Source organism: Mustela putorius, unplaced genomic scaffold (assembly GCF_011764305.1).
Source record: "Mustela putorius furo isolate JIRA1106 unplaced genomic scaffold, ASM1176430v1.1 tig00000827_pilon_pilon_pilon, whole genome shotgun sequence".
Lineage (NCBI taxonomy): Eukaryota > Metazoa > Chordata > Mammalia > Carnivora > Mustelidae > Mustela > Mustela putorius.
In genome coordinates, this window is record NW_025421489.1 from 5,263,580 (window position 1) to 5,286,147 (window position 22,568).

General features: G+C 39.3%; 1 protein-coding gene across 13 annotated transcripts in view; it reads right to left on the reverse strand.

The window, feature by feature from the left end:
• MLLT10 (MLLT10 histone lysine methyltransferase DOT1L cofactor) overlaps nt 1–22,568 on the reverse strand; it is a 245,785-nt gene that overhangs the window by 210,925 nt on the left and 12,292 nt on the right. For 12 of the 13 annotated variants that reach the window (XM_045084991.1, XM_045084990.1, XM_045084989.1 and 9 more), the window contains exon 3: nt 21,129–21,208. In XM_045084991.1, the coding sequence (XP_044940926.1) occupies nt 21,129–21,208 (80 nt within the window). Of the gene's footprint in view, nt 1–1,764; nt 1,951–21,128; nt 21,209–22,568 lie in introns of those variants that run through there. The other variant, XM_045084997.1, reaches the window with a different exon arrangement.

The window sequence follows — 22,568 nt, forward strand, 5'->3', positions numbered from 1 at the left end:
TCTCCCTCTGCCTCCTCATCAAATAAATAAAATCTCGAAAGAAAGAGAGAGAGAGGAGAAGTTTACATAAGTATACGTAATGTGCTACATTTTATAGAAAAGGAATAAAAACAAGTCTATATATGTAAAGCATATATATATATATATATATAAACTAAGAAAATGAATAAAAACATATTAACAATGGGAAGTTTGGTAGCAAACCTAAGCAATAAGAGGTTTAGGAGGAAAAGCGTTCACTATCTTTTGTTTTTTCAAAGGTTTTATTTTTAAAAAAATAATTTAAAAAAAAAGATTTTATTTTTAAGTAATTTCTACACCTAATGTGGGGCTTGAACTCACAACCCCATGATCAAGAGTCTTATGTGCCACAAACTAAGCCAGCCAGGCACACCTACTGTTTATCTTTTTTTTTGAAGACTGTGTTTATTTACTTAAGAAAGAGCACAAATTGGGGGGGAGGGTGTTGCTAAGAGATGGAGCAGCAGACTCCCTGCTGAGCAGAGTGCCTGACATGGAGCTTGACCTAGGACTCTGAGATCATGACCTGAGCCAAAGGCAGACGCTTAACCAAATGAGCCACCCAGGAGCCCCACTGTTTATCTTTTTATACTTTTTGAACCATGCCAATATATCACCTTACCAAAAACTAAATAAATTAAGCTGTTATAATATCTAAATAAAAGTATCATATGGTTTCACTTACTTGTGGAGCATAAGGATTAACACAGAGGACATGGGGAGATGGAGAGAAGTGAGTTGGAGGAAATCAGAGGGGGAGACAAACCATGAGAGACTGTGGACTCTGAGAAACAAACTGAGGGTTTTGGAGGGGAGGGAGTGAGATGGGTGAGCCTAGTGGTGGGTATTATGGAGGGCACATATTGCATGGAGCAGTGGGTATGGTGCATAAACAATGAATTTTGGAACACTGAAAAGAAAATAAAATGGGAAAAAAATAATCTAGACAAAAAAATTAAAGCTTAAATTATGCCAGTGACTACAGTGGTAGAGAAATCTAATTTAAGATGCCTAGGATACCTAATTAGAGATATCCAAAAGTAACTGCAAATATGAATCTGAAGGTTAGAATAAAACTGTTCAGGTGATATTGATGCTTAAAAGATCCCCAAGCGTGTATCATTAAGTTTTCACATGGTAAGTTTATCAAATAAATAAGCCAGAAAAGCAATCATGTAACTTAAATTTTGAAGAAGTAAGGAAGTAATGCCAAACAGGAAACCAAAGGAAGTGTTTAAAGAGGTAAGAAAAGAAAGTAACGTCCCAAATGTCATGAGAAGAGAGAGCTGCAATGGAGTGATCACAGTTTTTGCAATGGCACTACTGATCCCAGAGCAATGGAGTGATCACAGTTTTTGCAATGGCACTACTGATCCCAGAGCAATGGAGTGATCACACTTTTTGCAATGGCACTACTGATCCCAGAGCAATGGAGTGATCACAGTTTTAAATGCTGAAAGTGGATCAAATAGAATGAAAACTGAAAAAATTTTGGATTTGCCCATTTGAAGTTAACAGCAAAATCAATAGTTGTGGACTTAAGAGCCAATGTAATGGTATCAAAGGTGAATAAACAGGAGTTTGTGACATCTTACCCACTTATTTATCCCCAAACTTTTTTCAGAAAATGATCTGAGGCAGCCTACAGAAAAACAACCTGTATTTTAACAACAAAAAGTAAAAAAATGAACATTGAAAGCCAGTATGAAGGACATCCCCCTGATATAGGGAAACTGCTCTTACCCCTGACTCCAACTATGTAGTTCTAGTGAGGGTTGCCATTCACAGTACCCTCCCCACTCCAGCCACAGGGATGATGGGTACATGATCCAAGACAGGCCAATCAGAGTCCTTCCCAGGATTCTTCAAGAGAGCCCCTTCTTCTGGTAGAAGGGGCTGGGAAGATGAGAGCCAAGAGCTGCCAGCAGTCATGGTTCCAGCCTCATGAAGTAGTGAGTCTGTAGTATGAGAGAATGAAATCAACACGCAGAGAAACAGAGATAAGAGGTGAAGTCCTAAACCCCACAGGAGGAGGAGGAAGAAACAAATATACTAATAATCAGATTAATACTACTGATATAACTAAAGACCAGATTTGGTTCTGGGCTGGCTGGTAGCCAGGACAAAAAGAAAAACAGAATGTGTATCCAGGAGCTATCAAAAAGGAGGAAATCTACCAGGATCCTCAAGGGAGTCAATTTTCCTGAAGCTAAATTATTAAAAGAATTTCTTATACATGGACTTCTATATAAGGGTCACTGAGAGACAAAATGGACAAGTGTCCATGATGAGAATAGTTTAGCAAATGCAGATCCCATATGTTATTGCTTAAAATGACAACTAAGTTGTATCATAATCGTTATGCACCACTAAGAGGCTAGACTATAATAGACAACTAAAGTGGAATTGTCAACTACAGCTTTATTCTTCCAGGAAGCTTGCTAGTAAAAAAGAGAAAAGACAAAAAACGAAAGGTGAAAAACGTATAGGGAAAGCAGAATCCACAGGAAAATTCAAAAATGTGTGTGGAGTAGGGGGGAAAAAATCAAGAAGGAACACACTAAACCGCAAAACAAGAGCCTGGAAGAAATGGTAAAAGACCATATCACAGGCACAGATAGTGAATTCCACTTAAAAACTACCTGCTCCCCCCCTCCTAGATCTCCATAAAGCTACAAACAGAAAAAGAACTTAAGAGAAGACAACAGCTATAAAACTTCAGAAGCTAGAAAGGAGATTAGTAGTAAATGACTTAACAAATCAGAAAAGGTTGTTGTAGTACGATAAGCCCAAAAGCAATGTATCTTGGAATATACGGCAACAACTAGAGGAACTTTAGGTACCAGGCATCAGGGTAGGGAGTCAAACATCACAGGTGGTAGTACATGTATCCAAAAGGAATAGGCTCAGGGGAAGCTAAAAATAAGAGACGGAATACACTCTGAAAAACAACTGAACTTCCCATTCATCTCCTTCACAACTACCCCTATCCTGGAAAACTGCAGAAAGGGTAAATGAGGAAACCTGGGCTTGGGAATACCAGGAACAGCTAAGAAAAGGTGTACCATACCAGAAAAAGAAGAATTAACGGAAAATCTAACTGTAAATTGTGAAATTCCAGCAAACATGGCTCAAAGGATATTGAATAACCAGGCTAGTCAATCCCAAACATGACTGGAAGATTTCCCTCTCATTCAGTTAACCAGCTGATAGTCTCCTAATACAAGAATCCAGTTAGATCACCTATAAGGAAACTAATCAGCAACAATCTCTGCCCATACACACACAGTTTTCAATCAACTCATGAGTAGTCTATCTTAAATTCAAATAGGTGGGGCTCCTGGGTGGCTCAGTGGGTTAAGCCGCTGCCTTCGGCTCAGGTCATGATCTCGGGGTCCTGGCATCGAGCCCCTCGTCGGGCTCTCTGCTCAGCGGGGAGCCTGCTTCCTCCTCTCTCTCTCTGCCTGCCTCTCTGCCTGCTTGTGATCTCTGTCTGTCAAATAAATAAATAAAATCTTTAAAAAAAAAAAAAATTCAAATAGATGTCTGAGAGTCACCACATTTTTAAACAAGGTCTCTAACAAGACAGACCAAGACAATGATACAAAGGAATTCTGAGGAAGAGTCCTAGTAGCAGACAAATACTTCAGAAAACTGAAACAAAATTAAAAAAAAAAAAACAAAAAAACCCTTCTGATTAATATCCTCAGTGAAGAGAAAAACTGCATCCAAAAAACATTCCTGACTCATAGAATGGAAAAACCAATATTGTTGAGTATCCTTACTACCCAAAGCAGGCTACAATCCCTAACAAAACAGCAACAGGTTTCACATAACTATTATAAAACTAAAATTTATATGGAACCACAAAAGACTCCAAATGGCCAAAGCAATCTTGAGAAAAAAAACCAAAGCTGAAGGCATCACAATCCCAGATTTCAAGACATACAATGCTGTAATAATCAATACAGTATGGTCCTGGTACAAAAACGGTCAAACAGATCAATGGAACTGAAGAGAGAGCACAGAAATAACTCCAAGCTTTTATGGTCAATTAATCTACAACAAAAGAAGAAAGTATATACTATGGGAAAAAGACATTCTCTTCAACAAATGGTGCTGGGGAAACTGGACAGCTATATGCAAAAGAACAAAACTGGACCGCTTTCTTAGTCACACACAAAAATAAACTCAAAATGGATTAAAGACCTAAATGTGAGATGTGAAACCAGAAAACTCTGAAGAAAACACTGGCAGTTAACATCTCTGACATCAGCCAGACAAACATTTTTCTAGATATGCCTCCTCAGGCAAGAGAAACATAAGCAAAAATAAATCTCTGGACTACATCAAAATAAAACACTTTTACACAGCAAAGGAAAACCGCAACAAAATGAAAAGGCAACCCACTGAATGGGAGAAAATATCTGCAAATGATATATCTTATTGATAAAGGATTAATATCCAAAATATTTAAAGAATAGGGGCACATGGCTGGCTCAGTAGGTAGAGCATGTGACCCTTAAGCTCAGGGTCACGAGTTTAAGGCCCATGTTCAATGTGGAGCCAACTTAAAAAAATAGAAAATAAAAGAGATATACAAAATTTTAAGAAGAAGAAGAAGAACAACAACAACAACAACTTCTACAACGCAACACCAAAATACCCAATTAAAAAGTGAGCAGGGAAAAAAAAAGACTAGAGCTGAGGAACCTGAGTGGTTCAAGCCGTGGAGCAAGTGACTCTTGATATCAAGGGTCGTGAGTTCGAGCCACACACAGGATACAGAGATTACTTAAAACTAAAATCTTGATGTTCTATGGTGAGTGCTGTGAAGTATGTAAACCTGGAGATTCACAGACCTCTGGGGCTAATAATATATTATATGTGTATAAAAAAATAAAAAAATAATTTAATAAAATCTTTTTTTTTAAGGTTTAATTATTTATTTTACAGAGAGAGAGAGAGATCACAAGTAGGCAGAGAGAGAGAGGGAAGCAGGCTCCCTGCTGACAAGAGAGCCCGATGTGGGGCTCAATCCCAGGACTCTGAGATCATGACCTTAGCCGAAGTCAGAGGCTTTAACCCACTGAGCCACCCAGGTGCCCCTAATTTAATAAAACCTTGAAAAAGAAAAATGAGTACCTGAAATATTTTTCCAAATAAGACACACAGATGGTCAACACATACATGAAAAGACGCTCTAAATCACTCATCATTAAATGTAAATTTAATTAAGTGTAAATTAAAACCACAATGAGATATCACTTTACACTAGTCAAATGGCTAGTATCAAAAACATAAGAAATAACAAGTGCTGGGAAGGATATGGCATAAAAGGAACACCTGTGCACTGTTGATGGAATAAATTGGTGCATACACTGTGGAAAACAAAATGGAAATTCCTCAAAAATTAAAAACAGATTACCACAGGGCACCCGGCATCCGACTCTTGACTTTAGTTCAGGTCACAATATCACAGTCAGGAGACCAAGCCCTGCATCAGGCTCCACACTCAGAGGGTAATCTGCTTAAGATTCTCTCTCCCCCTTTATTCTTCCCCCAACTTGTACATGTACTCTCTCTCTAATAAGTAAATAAAATTTAAAAAACAAAACAGATTACCATATGATCTAATAATTCCACCACTGACTATTTTATCAAGAGAAAATGAAAACACGAATCCAAAAAAATATATGCACCTTTATGTTTATTGCAGCATTATTTACAATAACCAAGATACAGAAGTGATTCAAGTGTCCATGAATAAAGAACATGCAGTGTGTGTACACACACATACACACACACAATGAAGAATAACTGAGCAATTTAAAAAAAAATAAAGAGAGACCCTGCCATTTGCAAAAACAGGGATGGATCTAGAAAGTATTACACTAAGTAATCTAAGTCAGAGAAAGACAAATACTACATAATTTTGTTTGTATGTTGGGATCTAAACACAACAAATGAAAGAACAAAGAAAATAAAAACAGACCCATAAATACAGAAAACTGGTGGTTGCCTGAGGGAATGGGCAACATGGGTGACAAGGGAGTAGAAGGTACAGACTTCCAGTTACAGAATGAATTAAGTCGCAGGGATGAAAAGGCACAGCATAAGGAACACGGTCAGTTATTGTGTGGTAATAGTATTATACAGTGACAGACGATAGCTATATTTGTGGTGAGCATAGCATACCATAGAGAATTGTGGAATCACTATGTTGTACACCTAAAACTAATGTAATGCTATGTGTCAACTACACTTCAATTTTAAAAATAAATAAATAAATACCACATCCAAGAAATAATAACAGGGAGAGGGGCGCCTGGGTGGCTCAGTGGGTTAAAGCCTCTGCCTTCGACTCAGGTCATGATCTCAGGGTCCCGGAATCGAGCCCCACATCAGGGTCTCTGCTCAGCAGGGAGCCTGCTTCCTCCTCTTTCTGCCTGCCTCTCTGTCTACATGTGATCTCTGTCAAATAAATAAATAAATAATCTTTAAAAAAAAAAAAAAGAAAGTTAATAAAGAACAGAGATATAAAGGAGCCCTTGGAAATGACAAGTATAATGCACCCTAGAAAATTAAGTGAAGGGGTGCCTGGGTGGCTCAGTCATTAAGCATCTGCCTTCGGCTCAGGTCATAATCCCAGGATTCTGCGATGTAGCCCCACATTAGGCTCCCTGCTCAGCGGGAACCCTGCTTCTCCCTCTCTCACTCCCACTACTTGTGTTCCCGCTCTCCCTGTTTCTTTCTGTCAAATAAATACATAAAATCTTAAAAATAAATAAATAAATAAAAAGGAAAAGAAAAATTTAAGGGAAGGTTAGAAAACAAAGTAAGGAACTGCCTCAGAAAATAGGAGGAAAAAAGGTAATTTAAACAAAAAATATTAAAAATTGGAAAATTAGTTCAAAGATTCAATAACCAAATAAAAAAACATACAGAAAAAGAAAAACAGAACAGAGCAAATCATCAAAGAAATCCTTCAAGAAAAATGTTATCATTAACTGAACTTGTGTTCCCTAACATGATTTTACCAAATCAAAAGGGCCACTGAATACCATGAAAAATACAGAAATAACCTGGATTTAAAAAAAAAAAAAAATCCAGAGAAAACAATCACATTTCTATTAGAAATGAGAACTTTACTGGATCTCAAACAGAAACACTGAACCTAAAAAGCAAATCACCAAAATTCTGAATGAAAATTATTTCCAGGGGCCCCTGGGTGGCTCAGTCAGTTAAGGGTTTATCTTTGGCTCAGGTCATGATCCCAGGGCCCTAGGATGGAGTTAAGCACTGGGTTCCCCACTCAGTGGAGAGCGTACTTCTCCTTCTCCCACTGCCCCTTCCCCCCCAATGCATGCTCTGTCTCGCAAAAAAAAAAATTAAATTAAAAAAAAAAAAAAAAAAAAGAGGGTGGCTCAGGTAAGTGTCTGACTTTGACTCAGGTCATGATCTCCAGGTCCTGGGACTGAATCTCGTATCAGGCTCCCAGCTCAGCAGGGAGTCTGTTTCTCCCTCTACTTCTGCCTATCGCCCTGCTTATGCTTTCTCTCTGTGTCTCTCTGTCTCAAATGAATAAATAAAACCTTAAAAAAAGAAAAAAGAAAATGGTTTCCAACCAAGAATTCTGTATTTAGCCAAGCTATCAATCAAGATGGTAAAAGCTACCAATTTTATCAAACATATAAAAACATTAAAAAATTATTTCTTACACACCATTTCCTATGAAGCTACTAGAGGTGCCCACTAAAACAAGAAAACAGACCATTAAAGATGCAGCAACAGGGAGGATGAAGCATTATAAAACAGAATCCAAAATAAGCAAGAAATAAACTCCTAAGATGATAGTGAAGGAAAGATCCCGCCTAAAAAGAAACCAGCACAGATGACAGCAGGAAGATGGTACCCAGAAGATCTACTAGTTAAAAAGGAAAGGAGGAAGAGGGAAAAGTGGAGGAGAGAGAGGAGGCAGCAGAAGGGGAGACAAGAGGAGGGGGAGGGAAGGAGAGAAGGAAAAGGGAAGAAGATGGAAAGAGTGTAGAGAAGAGAGGAAAAGGAAAAGTGAACTCATGGAAAATTTTACTAACAGACTACCTACATCATTAATCATTTGAAAGTTTATATGAAAAAGCAACTGGAGTATATAGGAAGATTTAACCTTAAATAAAGGATATAAGAGGACACCTGGGTGGCTCAGTCTGTTAAGCATCTGCTTTTGGTTCAGGTCAGATCATAGACAGGGCCGGCATCAAGTTCCTCATAGAGCTCCTTGCTCAGCAGGGAGCCTGCTTCTGCCTCGGCCTGCTACTCCCCCTGCTTGTGCTTTCACTCCCTCTCTCTCTCTTTGACAAATAAAGTCTTAAAAAATAAATCTTTTTGAAAAGCATCTAGGGGTGCGTGGGTGGCTCAGTTGGTTAAGCCGTTGCCTCCAGCTCAGGTCATGATCCCAGGGTCCTGGGATCGAGTCCCTCATCGGGCTTCTTGCTCGGCAGGGAGCCTGCTTCTCCCTCCACCTCTGCCTGCTGCTCTGCCTGCTTGTGCACTAGTGCACCCTCTCTCTCTTGCTCTCTGACGAATAAATAAATAAAATCTTTTTTAAAAAATAAAAATAAAAAATAAAAAAGCATCTAAAGAAACAATATAAGGAAAATGAAAATATAAGACCATTACTAATCCCAAGGAAATAAAAAAAATCAGGAGACTTTTGGCTGACAAATAAACAAAATATTTAGATAATAAAGTATTACTGTTTAACACCAGTGATTTAATGAAAATTTGTGATATACTAAAAGGCAACTACTAAAACTAATATGTCAAGAATAGCTGCTTATAGGGGCACCTAGCTGGCTCAGTTGGCAGAGCACACAACTCTTTTTTTTTAAGATTTTATTTATATGACAGAGACAGCGAAAGAGAGAACACAGAAGGGGGGGGGTGGGAGAGGGAGAAGTGGACTCCCTGCTGAGAGGAGCCTGACAAAGACACACAGACGCCGGGCTCGATCCCAGGAGCCTGGGATCATGACCGGAGCTGAAGGTAGACACCTAATGACTGAGCCACCTTGGCATCCCAGAGCACACAACTCTTAATCCTGATATGAGAGTTCAAGCCCAATGAGGGGTTTGGAGATTACTAAGAAAAATAAACTTCAGGGCGCCTGGGTGGCTCAGTCCGTTGGGCATCTGCCTTTGGCTCAAGTCATGATCCTGGACACTGAGACTGAGGCCCACTTCGGGCTCCCTGCTCATTGCTTCTCCTTCGAACCCTCTCTCCTCTCGTGCGCACTCTTCTGTCTCTCAAATAAATAAATAAAATCTTTTAAAAAAGAAAGAAAGAAAAAGAAAAATAAACTTCAGGGGCGCCTAGGTGACTCAGCTGCTCAAGTGTCTGTCTTTGTCTTTGGCTCAGGTCATAATCTCAGGGTCCCGGAATCAAGCTCCATGCTGGCTCTCTGCTCAGTGGGGAGCCTGCTTCTTCCCCTCCCTCTTCCCCCCACCCCTGCCTGAGCACATGCATATGAGCGATCTTCCTCTCTAATAAAATCTTTAAATTTTTTAAAAATATACTTTAGAAAACAATAGCTGCTAGGGCGCCTGGGTGGCTCAGTGGGGGTTAAAGCCTCTGCCTTCGTCTCAGGTCATGATCCCAGAGTCCTGGGACTGAGCCCCCTTATCACGCGCTCTGTTCAGCAGGGAGCCTGCTTCCTCCTCTCTCTCTCTCTGCCTGCCTCTCTGCCTACCTGTAATCTCTGTCTGTCAAATAAAATAAATAAAATCTTTTAAAAAAAAAAAAAAGAAAGAAAAAAAAGAAAAGAAAACAATAGCTGCTTATACTTTCTTTTTAGAAATATGGAAGTAAACACCAGAAGGAGCAGCCAAAAGAGGTTGCTTCTGGGCAATGAGATTAGATTTCAAGAGCCAAACAGCAAAGTACTGTTTGCTTTGTGTGAGAAGTTTTTGGTAACACCTGACTTTGACTATGCATTTATTACTTTAATAAACATGGAAAATAAATCTTAAAAAAAAAGAAATTAAATCTAAACTTAAAAAAAGGGGGCGCCTGGGTGGCTCAGTGGGTTAACTCTGCCTTTGGCTCAGGTCAGGATCTCAGGGTCCTAGAATCAAGCCCTACATCCGGCTCTCTGCTCAGCAGGGAGCCTGCTTTCCCTCTCTGTCTACTTTTGATCCCTGTCTGTCAAATAAATAAATAAAATCTTAAAAAAAAAAAAAAAGGAATAAATAGATACCATATGCTGGGCAAGGTATCTAAATATTCCTATGATTTCATTTCTCTTACTAGTTGCATAGACACGTTAGAAAAGGATAAAACAAGTGTTAAGCACCTACTTCATGTCAGACATTATGCTAGGCTTTTCTCATAGTAATTAAGAATCAAGAGAGACAACAGGAACTGACCATTTACTATTTTATCTATGGTGATAAGCACTAACTCTGTTAACTTTCTAAAAACACCTCTTTTGGGGCACCTGGGTGGCTCACTGGGTTAAGCCTCTGCCTTGGGTTCAGGTCATGATCTCAGAGTCCTGGGATTGAGCCCAACTCTCGGTGCGGAGCCTGCTTCCCCCTCTCTTTCTGCCTGCCTCTCTGTGTCCATGCATATGTTCCTGCTCTCGCTGTCTCTTTCTCTGTCAAATAAATAAATAAAAACATTTTAGGGGCGCCTGGGTGGCTCAGTGGGTTATAGCCTCTGCCTTCAGCTCGGGTCATGGTCCCAGGGTCCTGGGATCGAGCCCCGCATCGGGCTCTCTGCTGGGCAGGGAGCCTGCTTCCCTGCCTCTCTGCCTGTTTGTGATCTCTATCAAATAAATAAATAAAATCTTTAAAAAGAAAATAAAAAAATAAAGTATACAAGCTTTTAATTATATATGAAATTTTAAAACTGCAATTGTCTTCTTGCACTCAGAATCAAAGATATATAAATCTGAAAACAATTTTTAATTATGTAGATAAAGGTTAATCTCCAGTACCAGAAATAAAAAAAAAAAAAGCTGAGGTTCCTGGGTGGCTCAGTGGGTTAAAGCCTCTGCCTTTGGCTCAGGTCATGACCCCAGGGTCCTAGGATAGAGCTCCGCATCGGGCTCTCTGCTCAGCGGGGAGCCTGCTTCCTCCTCTCTCTGCCTGCCTCTCTGCCTACTTGTGATCTCTGTCAAATGAATAAATAAAATGTTTAAAAAAAACAAGAAAGAAAGAAAAGAAAAGCTAAAAAAATGAGTATTAGTTGAAGCCAAGGCAGTAAATGAAGATACCTGACCTATTATATACCTCAGAGACTGGAATTGACTATGACACTAGCACAGACCCTAGACACACACACACAAAAGAAGTTCTAACTGGGTTCCCTGCACAAGGACAAGAACTGCTAAAGGCCTATTAAACAACCAAAGGGGAATGAATCTATCATAGAAAAACATGGCCTAGGGGGCACCTGGGTTAAAGCCTCTGCCTTTGGCTCAGGTCATGATCCCAGGTCGTGGGTACAAGCCCCACATCGGGTTCTCTGCTCGGCAGGGAGCCTGCTTCCTCCTCTCTCTCTCTGCCTGCCTCTCTGCCTACTTGTGATCTCTGTCAAATAAATAAGTAAAATCTTTAAAAAAAAAAAAAAGAAAGAAAAAAGAAAAACAGGGCCTAGACTGGTAAGACTAGAGAAGGTGCCCTGAAGTGGGATGCTGGTTCTGAACATAAGTAGAGGGGTCACTCTAGAAAAACCAGAAACTCAGTTGATGCTGACAGTGTGTGGTACCCAAAAATCCATTATCTAAAGGGCACCAGATTCCAGTCAAGAAACAAACTTAAAAATTACTCTGGAGCAGTGAACCCCAGTAGGCAAACTCTGACAGAGTCTGGTTACCAACTCCAAAACCATTCTACAGTTCTTCCGTCCTAACAAAATGCCCATTTTATTCAGTTCTTCAACTGACCCATATTTTGAAGTCTAACAACGAAAAGTCAACAAAATTAAGCAAAATGTATTGACTGGGACTTCAGGAAAACAAGAAAAGAAGTCAGCTGGGAAGAAAATCACTTTTTAACTTTACCATCCCCCCCTTCTACCTGGAACTTCTTTCTGCAGGTCACAATGACTACAGTTCTAGCTGCCATGCTCTGACTATGGGTCACCCCTGAAAATGAAAACCATATGCTAAGGTTGGCATAGTAGGAGTGCAAATAAAGCCTGGTCCCTAATGATATCACAGAGTTGTCAAAAAAGGCTTTAAAAAGCCTTATGAACTCCTTTTAAATTAAAGAATTCATAAATCTGTAAATTCCTGATTTGCAGAAGCTACTGTAATCTCGTCTTTGTTAGGGGCCAAACATGGTTCTTCAAAGACAGCAATGCATAAACTCCCCACAGTTACATCTTTACTGTGCTCCTAGCAGAAAAGGAATCCACAGAAGACAGCAACTCCTGAGAATTAGTTCACAACCAAAAATTACAAAGTATATGAAGATCCCTACACCACCATACTTAACAAAACAAATGAAAGAATTCTAAAATCTCTGAGAAGTATTAAAATTAGTTATTTTTAGGGGTGCCTGGGTGACTCAGTGTTTAAGCCTCTGCCTTCAGCTCAGGTCATGATCCCAGGGTCCTGGGATCCAGCCCTGCATCAGGCTCTCTGCTCAGCGGGGAGCCGGCTTCCTCCTACCCTTTCTCTGCCTGCCTCTCTGCCTACTTGTGATCTCTGTCAAATAAATAAAATCTTAAAAATAGTAAATAAACAAACAAAATTAAAAAATAAAATAAGTTGTTTTTAGTAAGCTCTATGACCAATGTGGAACTTGAACTCATGACTGTGAGATCAAGAACTGCATGCTCCACCAAGTGACCCAACCAGGTGTCCCCAAAATAAATTACGTTTTAAATGTTCAAATAATAAAGGAATATCATCCATAAAGCAACAACAGCAAAATATTATGGAAAAAAAGGCAGGGCACCTGGGTGGCTCATTCATTAAGCATCTGCCTTCAGCTTAGGTCATGATCCCTTGGTCCTGGTATTGAGCCCCGCATGGGGCTCTCTGCTCGGCGGGAAGCCTGCTTCTCCCTCTCCCACTCCCCCTGCTTGTGTCTCTCTCTGTCAAATAAATAAAATCTTTAAAATAAAAAAAGGCAAAATGAAAAATACAATACATATTGTAGATATGATTCACTCAGAAAAGAAATTCACTGACTGGGTTAACAATAAGCATAAATCTCAAGACAGAACTAAAGAGATTATCCATAATGGAGAGATAAAAATGAGAGAGAGAAAATATGAAAAAGAAATTAAAAAGAAAATATGAAAGAGGGCGGCTGGGTGGCTCAGTGGTTAAGCCGCTGCCTTCGGCTCAGGTCATGATCTCAGGGTCCTGGGATCGAGTCCCGCATCGGGCTCTCTGCTCAGCAGGGAGCCTGCTTCCTCCTCTCTCTCTCTCTGCCTGCCTCTCTGCCTACTTGTGATTTCTCTCTGTCAAATAAATAAATAAATCTTAAAAAAAAAAAAAAGAAAATATGAAAGAGAAATTAAAAGACACAAAGAGGGGCCCCTGAGTAGCTTAGTCCATTAAGTATCTGCATTCAGCTCAAGTCATGATCCCAGCATCCAAGGATGGAGCCTAAAGTCAGGTTCCCTGCTCAGCAGGAGTCTGCTTCTCCCTCTCCCTGCTCTTGCGTGTGCACGAAGTCTCTCTCATTCACTCTCCCTCTCAAATAAATAAAATCTTTTTTTAATTTAAAAAATAATATAAGATATGAAGAAAATAACAAGAATCCAAAGTACATACCTAGGTAATAATTCCAGAAAAAAATTAAATGCGGTGACACTTGAAGAAAATTTTCCAAGATGAAAAAAAAAAAAAAAAAACTGAGTCCACAGAATGAAAAAGCCAATCAACTCTGAAGCAGGATAAGCACTATGTCAACAGATTCTCTATTTATCACAATTAGATACCAGAAGACAAACTAGAATAAAATCTTTACTTACAGAAAAACAACAATGACTCTAGAACTCAAGCTAGCATAGAAGAGAGCAAAATAATAATATTCTTAGACACAAAAAGACAAACATAGCTTGCTTACTACTTACTAGATAAACACTGGAGGGGACCCTAGAACTGTGTAAAAATTTTAAAAAAGGAAATGACCCATAAAGCAGCAAGGTAAAAAACTGAGTTGAACAAAATTTTATTCATGTTAATAATAACTGGCAGCTATCTGGCAGCACTGGCTAGCTGCTGCGGCCCAGCATCACAAATATACTGCATATCACTAGTCTGGGAAAAAATCAAAATAGAGGGTTTGAAATATGCATTCTACTGAATACATACTGCTTTCACACCACTGTAAAGTCAAAAAATCCTAAGTCAGGGGGCCACCTGTTCTATATGACCTCACTTAGATAAGGAATCTCAAAGAACCAGTGTCATAGAAACAGAAAATAGAGTGACGGATGCGAAAGGCAGGGGATGGTGGGTGGGGAAAGGGCATGAGGTGGTCTATCAAAAAGTAAAAAACCTTCCACTTATACACTAAGCTCTGGGAATGGAATATATAGCATGGTGACTATAATTAATAATACTGTATCGTGTATATGAAAGCTATTAAGAGTAAATCTTTTTAAAGTTCTGTGTACATTTGTTTTTAAGTAAGCTTTATACCTAACATGGGGATTAAACTCACAACCCTGAGATTAAGAGTCCTATACTCTACCAACTGAGCCAACCAGATGCCCTAAGAGTGAATCTTTAAAGTTCTAATCAAAAGAAAAGAAAACTACAGGGGCGCTTGGGTGGCTCAGTTAGTTAAGCATCTGCCTTTGGCACAGGTCATGATCCCACAGTCCTGAGATCAGCCCCGCATTGGGGTCCCTGCTCAGGGGGTAGCCTGCTTCTCCCTCTCCCTCTCTCCCTCCTCCCCATGCACGCAAACAACCCAGCCCTGTTCCTGCTCTCTCTAGCTCTCGCTCACTCTCTGAAATTAATAAAATCTTTAAAAAAAAAAAAAAAAAAAGAAGTTTGTAACTACGTGCGAATGGATGTTAACTAATCTTTTAGTAATCATTTTGCAATATACATATACACATACATATATATAATCAAATCATTACACTGTATACCTTAAATACCTATATTATACCTATACAATGTTATAGATCAATTATATCCCAATGAAACTGAAAAGAACTAGAGAAATGGTCCCAACAGGGGCGCCTGGGTGGCTCAGGCATTAAGCATCTGCCTTCAGCTCGGGTCATGATTGCAGAATCCTGGGATGGAGCCCCACATCCGACTCTGTGCTCCATAGGAAAGCCTGCTTCTCCCTCTCCCTCTCCTCCTGCTTGTGTTCCCTCTCTCATTCTCTCTCTTTCTCTCTGTCAAATAAATAAATAAATCTTTAAAAAAGGAAAAAAAAGAAATGGTCCCTACAGATACCAAAAAGGTAACTCAGACTGGGGAGAGTACAAAAAGTATTTCAACTTCATTTTTTTATTTATTATTTTAAAAAGGCAAGATTTGGGGCAAATATGAAAAATCTACCTTAGTTCATTCTGGATAGGGAATATTTATTTTATGTCCTATAGTCATACTTATTTATGACATACATATTAACATAATTTTACTTAATAAAATTAAATATAAATACACAATACAGTTAAGTATATAGTTCAGATGGTTTTACACATTTATAGTAACTTTTTTGCATTATGTATTTTCATTAAGCAAAAATTAAAAAATAAAATGTGGAGGAGCATGGTGGCTCAGTCAGTTAAGCATCTGCCTTCAGCTCAGGTCATGATCCCAGGAGGTCCTGGGATCAAGCCCCACACTGGGCTCCTTCATTGGTGGGGAGCCTGCTTCTCCCTCTCCCTCTGCCTGCCACTCCCCCTTCCTTGTGGTCGCTCTCTCTGTCAAATAAATAAAATCTTTTAAAAAAAAATGTGCAACCCTAGGTCAATCCCTAAAATCTTGATTCACATTCCACTAGCAGTTCTTCCCCAACAATGTTAAGAAGCCAGGAAGAACTCTAATAAAAAGAGGCAAAACAGTAGGAAAAAGTTACATCTCACCTCCTGTAGAAAGTCTTTTCATCTAGAGCTAGAGTAGCAAAACCTAAATAATGCAAATTATTTTTTTTTAAGATTTTATTTATTTATTTGACAGAGAGATCACCAGTAGGAAGAGAGGCAGGCAGAGAGAGAGGAAGGGAAGCAGGCTCCCCACTGAGAGCCCCATGTGGGGCTTGAACCCAGGACCCTGAGATCATGACCTGAGCCGAAGGCAGAGGCTTAACCCACTTAACACACTTAAGCCACCCAGGCGTCCCAATAATGCAAATTCTTAATGGACTTTTGGCCATTTTATTTTGTTGCACAATCCACTTTCACAATGTTTTCAAAGTAGAATATTTAAAATCTAACATATCCTCTTTAATCCCATTAAAAGTATGTAAATGTTATAAATGTATGTATAAATGTATAAATGTTATATAAACATTTCCAGTAAGTCTCTTCAGCCCAAGATAATTAAGAACAAATACCCATTAAATACAAAATAGTCATCAGAGGTTTAACCTCTAACCACCCGAGTGTGGTTACTAAACAATGTTAAGATAAATCAAAAATCGGGGCGCCTGGGCGGCTCAGTGGGTTAAGCCGCTGCCTTCGGCTCAGGTCATGATCTCAGGGTCCTGGGATCGAGTCCCACATCGGGCTCTCTGCTCAGCAGGGAGTCTGCTTCTCTCTCTCCCTCTGCCTCTCTCCCTGCTTGTGCACGCTCTCCCTCTCCTTCAAATGAATAAATAAAGTCCTTTAAAAAAAAACCTCCAGCAAAAATACATGTTCACTTGAGGTAAATAAAGCAATCTTACTGCTGTTACTTTTTTTTTTTTTTTTAGGATTTTATTTATTTATTTGACAAAGCAGAAGAGCACAAGGAGGGGGAGCAGCAGAGAGAAGAGGAGAAGCAGGCAGACTCTCCAGCAGGGAACCTGACGCACAGCTTGATCCCAGGACCCTGGGTTCATGACCGCAGTCTAATGCAGACACAACCGAAAAAGCCATCCTGGTGCCCCATCAGGTACTTTTTCTGAACAATGAGTGCCAACCTACAAAGAGTCTCCCCTAAAAACCAACAAAATTCGGAGTGCCTGAGTGGCTCAGTGGGTTAAGCCTCTGCCTTCAGCTCCGGTCATGATCTCAGGGTCCTGGGATCAGGCCCTGCATTGGGTTCTCTGCTCTGCGGGGAGCCTGCTTCTGCCTCTCTGCCTGCTTAGGATCTCTGTCAAATAAATAAATAAAATAAAATAAAATAAATTCAATCTCTAACTTTTACTCTCCTCTTTCCTTACTTGTTCAATATGCAGTCTAATCCTACAATCTCTACTCTGTTCAGTACCTATAATGGAGAGTTCTGCCCAAAGGAACTACAACTGCGGTCTCAGAAACTTTTCTCAGTTCTTCAGTATCCTTATAGCAATGTCACTATCAACTATTCCTTCCTGAGAAACCAACTCTTACTACTGCAGGCTCTCCTCTCCTGACAGTTTATTTTCTATGCTTCGTAACTTGTTCTCTTACTCTCCCCAAGTGTGGATATTTACCATAGCTGGCTTCATTTTTCTTTTCTCTAACAACAACAAAAAAATAATGTCATTTGGTTCCCAGTCTTCCTTCTATGCAGCTCCAACTCTCTAACTTGACTCCATTACTTCAATTCTAAATTTCCACTGAAAAACCCTAGCATCATCAAAACCAACAGGCCCAATTTTAGTATATGTGCTGCTGAAGCGAGCACAAAAACGAACATGCCCAGAACAGAACTTCCTTCATTCATCAGACTTGCTGTCCTTTCTCTATTACCATTACTCTATGACTATTAATGGTATCATCATTCCAGTGATAAACCTTGATACTAAAAACCATCTCTGATTATTCCCTTCCTTTAACCAATATCCATTTCTGTCATTTCACCCTTCAAAACGCTCCCTCCCTTCCTTCTACTCACATTTTTAGTGTAATATCATCCTAAGTCTTTCGGTTTTTAATCTCCCCCTTCAAATCCATTCTATATACTCCAAACTAATTGTCTGAAATTAGAACTTTATTATTCTGCCAAGGTACTATCAGCTCATAAATCCCTTCTCTGAGAAGTGAGCTATCCCAAACCCAAAGACATCTCTCTGTGTCTAAGCAACCCTATTACCTAGCCATGACTCGTTGGTCCAGCGCTAGGCACCTTATCCAAGTCAACCCAGTTTTGTTTTGTTTTTTTACCCAAAGGAACATGAGAATCAGCATGAGATTTAGTCTCTTGAAACTGGAAACAGAAAATATTAGGAGCTGAAGTATAGTCACTTTCACCATAGGAGGCAATACAGAACATGATGACTGAGAGCTTAATCACAGCCCAGCCTCCAACTAGATATGCATTTCTCTTAAACCATGATGTCTTTATCCATAAAATGAGAACAACAAAATACCTCAAGGTTTGATAAGATGATTAAAGCAGATAATTTTCACAGAACATTTAACATAGAATCTGACAGTAAACAGCCTATAGCAGAGAAAACCTGCAGAAAGGAAAAGAATAAAGCAGACACACAAAAGCAGAAATAAGATTAAGACTAATTCAATTCTTGGGGTACCTGGCTGACTCAGTCAGTAGAGCAACTGACTCCTCATCTCTGGGTCATGAGCTCAACCCCCACCTTGGCAATAGAAATTACTTTTAAAAAAAACAAAGTAATAATTACCAAAAGGGAAGGATTTACTTAAAAAAAAAAAAAAAAGACTAATTTGGGGCACCTGCGTGGTTCAGTTAAGGGTCTAGCTCTTGGTTTCAGCTCAGGTCATGATGTCATGGGTTGAGGGACAGAGCCCTCAGCTGGCTTCTCGCTCAGTGGGCAGTCTGCTTGAAAGATTCTCTTCCTAGGCTCCTAGGTGGCTCAGTTACTTAAGCTACTGCCTTTCGCTCAGGTCATGAGCCTGGAGTCCCAGGATGAGTCCTGCATTGGGCTCCCAGCTCAGTGGGGAGTCTGCTGACCCTCCCCCGCCATTCTCTCTCTCTCTCATTCTCTCTCAAAATAAATAAATAAAATCTTTTTTTTTTTAAGATTTTATTTATTTATTTGACAGACAGAGATCACAAGTAGGCAGAGAGGCAGGCAGAGAGGAGGAAGCAGACTCCCTGCCAAGCAGAGAGCCCGATGTGGGGCTCGATCCCAAGACCCTGGGATCATGACCTGAGCCGAAGGCGAGGCTTTACCCCACTGAGCCACCCAGGCGCCCCAATAAATAAAATCTTTTTAAAATAAAAAAATAAAAAACATAAAATGCCCTTTTTCTGCTTATTTGGGCTTAAAATCAGTTTTTGTTTCTCACCAAGGACCTTCTCTTTTATAACTACACTATAGGAAATTAAAGTTGCACCTCTTCTTTAAAACCTCAAATGGCCCCCACATCCTAAGAAATAAAGCCAAAATAAAATGTATTCTTCAGTATTTGTAAGTTAACTACCTCAATTCACCTTGGTATCTTGACCATATCCTCAGAAAAAATAAAGGAATTAAAAACGGGCAACAAGAGGCATTTACGGCAAATAATACTGGCTTCCTACCATTCTCCATTCACAGACCTCTTTATCTGACCTCTTCATATCCACCTTCTTATTTTCTCATCTTTTTCTGGCTTTGCTTGAATCTCCTGTGCCATCCCTTGGAACAGCCTCACCTTACAATTAGTGTTTACTAATGAATTAAAGAATAACTTCTTTGGCTTGGTGACCCAACTCCAAAACCATAACATGCTACAAAGAGGAAAAAAACAAAAAGAAGACCTATGTATACATCAAGTCCTGAGATTTATGAGTTCATCCTCTTCTTACTATTTCCCATTATCGTAATGCCAGTATAGCTGTAATTCTGCTACAGTGCATTCTCACACACAAATGAAACATATGAACAGAATACTGCTCTGAGATGCCCGAGTGGCTCAGTTAGTTAAGCAACTGCCTTCAGTTCAAGTTAGGATCCTGGAGTCCCAGGATCAAGTTCTACACTGGGCTCCCTGCTCAGTGGGGAGTCTGTTTCTCCTTCTGACCCACCCCCCCTTCTCTCTCTCAAATAAATAAGTAAAATCTTTTAAAAAAAAAAAGAATACTGCTCTGAGTCTCACAATCCTAGACAGGCTACTTAGCCACTATTTCTGATCAAAAACTGCCTAGACAAAAACAAAAGCTTCCATGCTACCATGTAAACGGAAATTGAAATGTTTGTTTTCTACCTCTGTCAAATCCTCTAGTCAATACCAAAAAGAAGGAACTACCATATTGCAAATGGCAATACTTTTATATGATTAATGAAGATCAAATCTATCTCTCCCTGATATTTCCAAAACGTCAACTGGAAAAAAAAAAAAAACGCTTTGAGCCAGAAAGAATAAACATAGCACCCTCATGACTACAAGAAGTTTACAAGTGTTCAGAAAGAAGATACCCAACCAAGTAAAAAAGGAAAATTTTTATGTTGCTTTGCCAAAGACTGAATGTCTGAAAACACTGAGCATTCAAAGTTAAAACTATACACATGCAGATACAGTAAAAAGAATACAGTGGTTAAAGTTAACTACCTCAATTCACCTTGGTATCTTGACCATATCCTCAGAAAAAATAAAGGAATTAAAAACGGGCAACAAGAGGCATTTACGGCAAATAATACTGGCTTCCTACCATTCTCCATTCACAGACCTGTGACACGCCACAGACAGTGGTTAAACTCGTGTTTTTTTATTAAACAGAACCTAGCAGAATTATCACCTTAACTTCCTTATGTTCTATCGCCAATTTAACCCTTCAACAGCAGAAAGAGCTAAAGCCCAAATATGACTTTATGTTTTATCCATTCAAAGTATCCCCCAACATATACTTATGTGGTTCAATTTGTTTTTCACAGTTTATAAAACTGGTTTAAAACTGTTAAGTCAATATTTGGCCCAAATTCAATATTTGAACAAAAGACCGAAAACCCTTCAAACTGAAACGTAAGTGTGTGGCATACTAAGCTACTCATTTAAGAATTTTAATGTTTCTGATAAACAGTTCTTACCACTCTGGCTGCTCTCTCCTGAGATTCACATTTCCTGCAAAACCATGGTCCAGTGGGTACTTGAACAATGCCATAGCAAGCTATTGGGAAATAAAAGATTTTAAAACATATTAACATTTTTTATATTATGGAAAATAAATACTCTTTCAAAGCCCTCTAAAATAATTACCTCTCAAACTATTCACATAAAAATGCCCATTTTTCAAAGAATGAAAACATATTATTTACCACATATGTTATCACCTAATAAAAACTGCATGACATTTTGGAGTTTAAGATTTTATTTATATATTTGAGAGACAGATTAGAAGAGACAGCACAAGTAGTGGGAAGAGGGCTAAACAGGCTCCCCACTGAGCATGGGGCCCAACATGGGGCTCAATCCCAGGACCCTGAGATCATGACCTGAACCAAAGGCAGATGTTTAACCCACTGAGCCACCCAGACCCTCCTGTATGACTTTTTTTTTTTTTTTTTTGTCAGAGAGAGTGAGCACAGGCAGACAGAGGCAGAGGGAGAAGCAGGCTTCCTGCTGAGCAAGGAGCCCCGACGTGGGACTCGATCCCAGGATGACCTGAGCCGAAGGCAGCTGCTTAACCAACTGAGCCACCCAGGTGTCCCCTGTATGACATATTAATAGAAACATTAAAAGACCAGCCTTTTGTTATTTTAGATAAGCATAACCATTACAAATTATACTTAATATTTTATGATAATGAGAATATTAAGTAAAATTTAACAAAGATTTTTTACAAAGAATAACTCAGAAATTCATTCATTCCTATATCCTGCAATTTAAAGAGCATTTTAGAGATGTCTAATGAAAATATTTCCAAATCACCTGTCAAAATAAGCACCAAATATTGCAGAAAAGAAAATGAAATGTATTGTTAAACATGACATGCTTCCATTTGTATAAATTGTCCAGAATAAGCAACTCAATAGACGGAAATGTACACTGGTTGCCTAGAATTGGGAGAATTGAGAAGAAATGGAGAGTAACTGTTAATGGGTCCAAGTTTTCTTGTTAGGTTGATGAAAATGTTCTAAAACTGGGGTGCCAGGGGTGGAAGGGATGGGGTGGTTGGGTGACAGATATGGGAAGGGTATATGTTGGAGTGAGTGCTGCATATTGTGTAAGACTTACTGTACCCCTGAAACAAAAATTTTAAAAAATAAAATAAAATTGGGGTGCCTGAATGGTTCAGTCAGTTAAGAGTTCGACTCTTGATTTAGGCTCAGGTCATGATTTCGGAATTGTGAGAATGAGTCTGGCCACCTGCTGAGTGCTGGGCATGGAATCTGCTTAGGATTCTCTCTCCCCCTCTGTAGCCCTCTAACCTTCCTCTTAAAAGAAAATAAAGAGAAAAAGAAAAAAGAAAATGTTCTACAACTGTGTGGTAACTAGATGTAAAACTCAGAGTATACTAAAACCAGTGG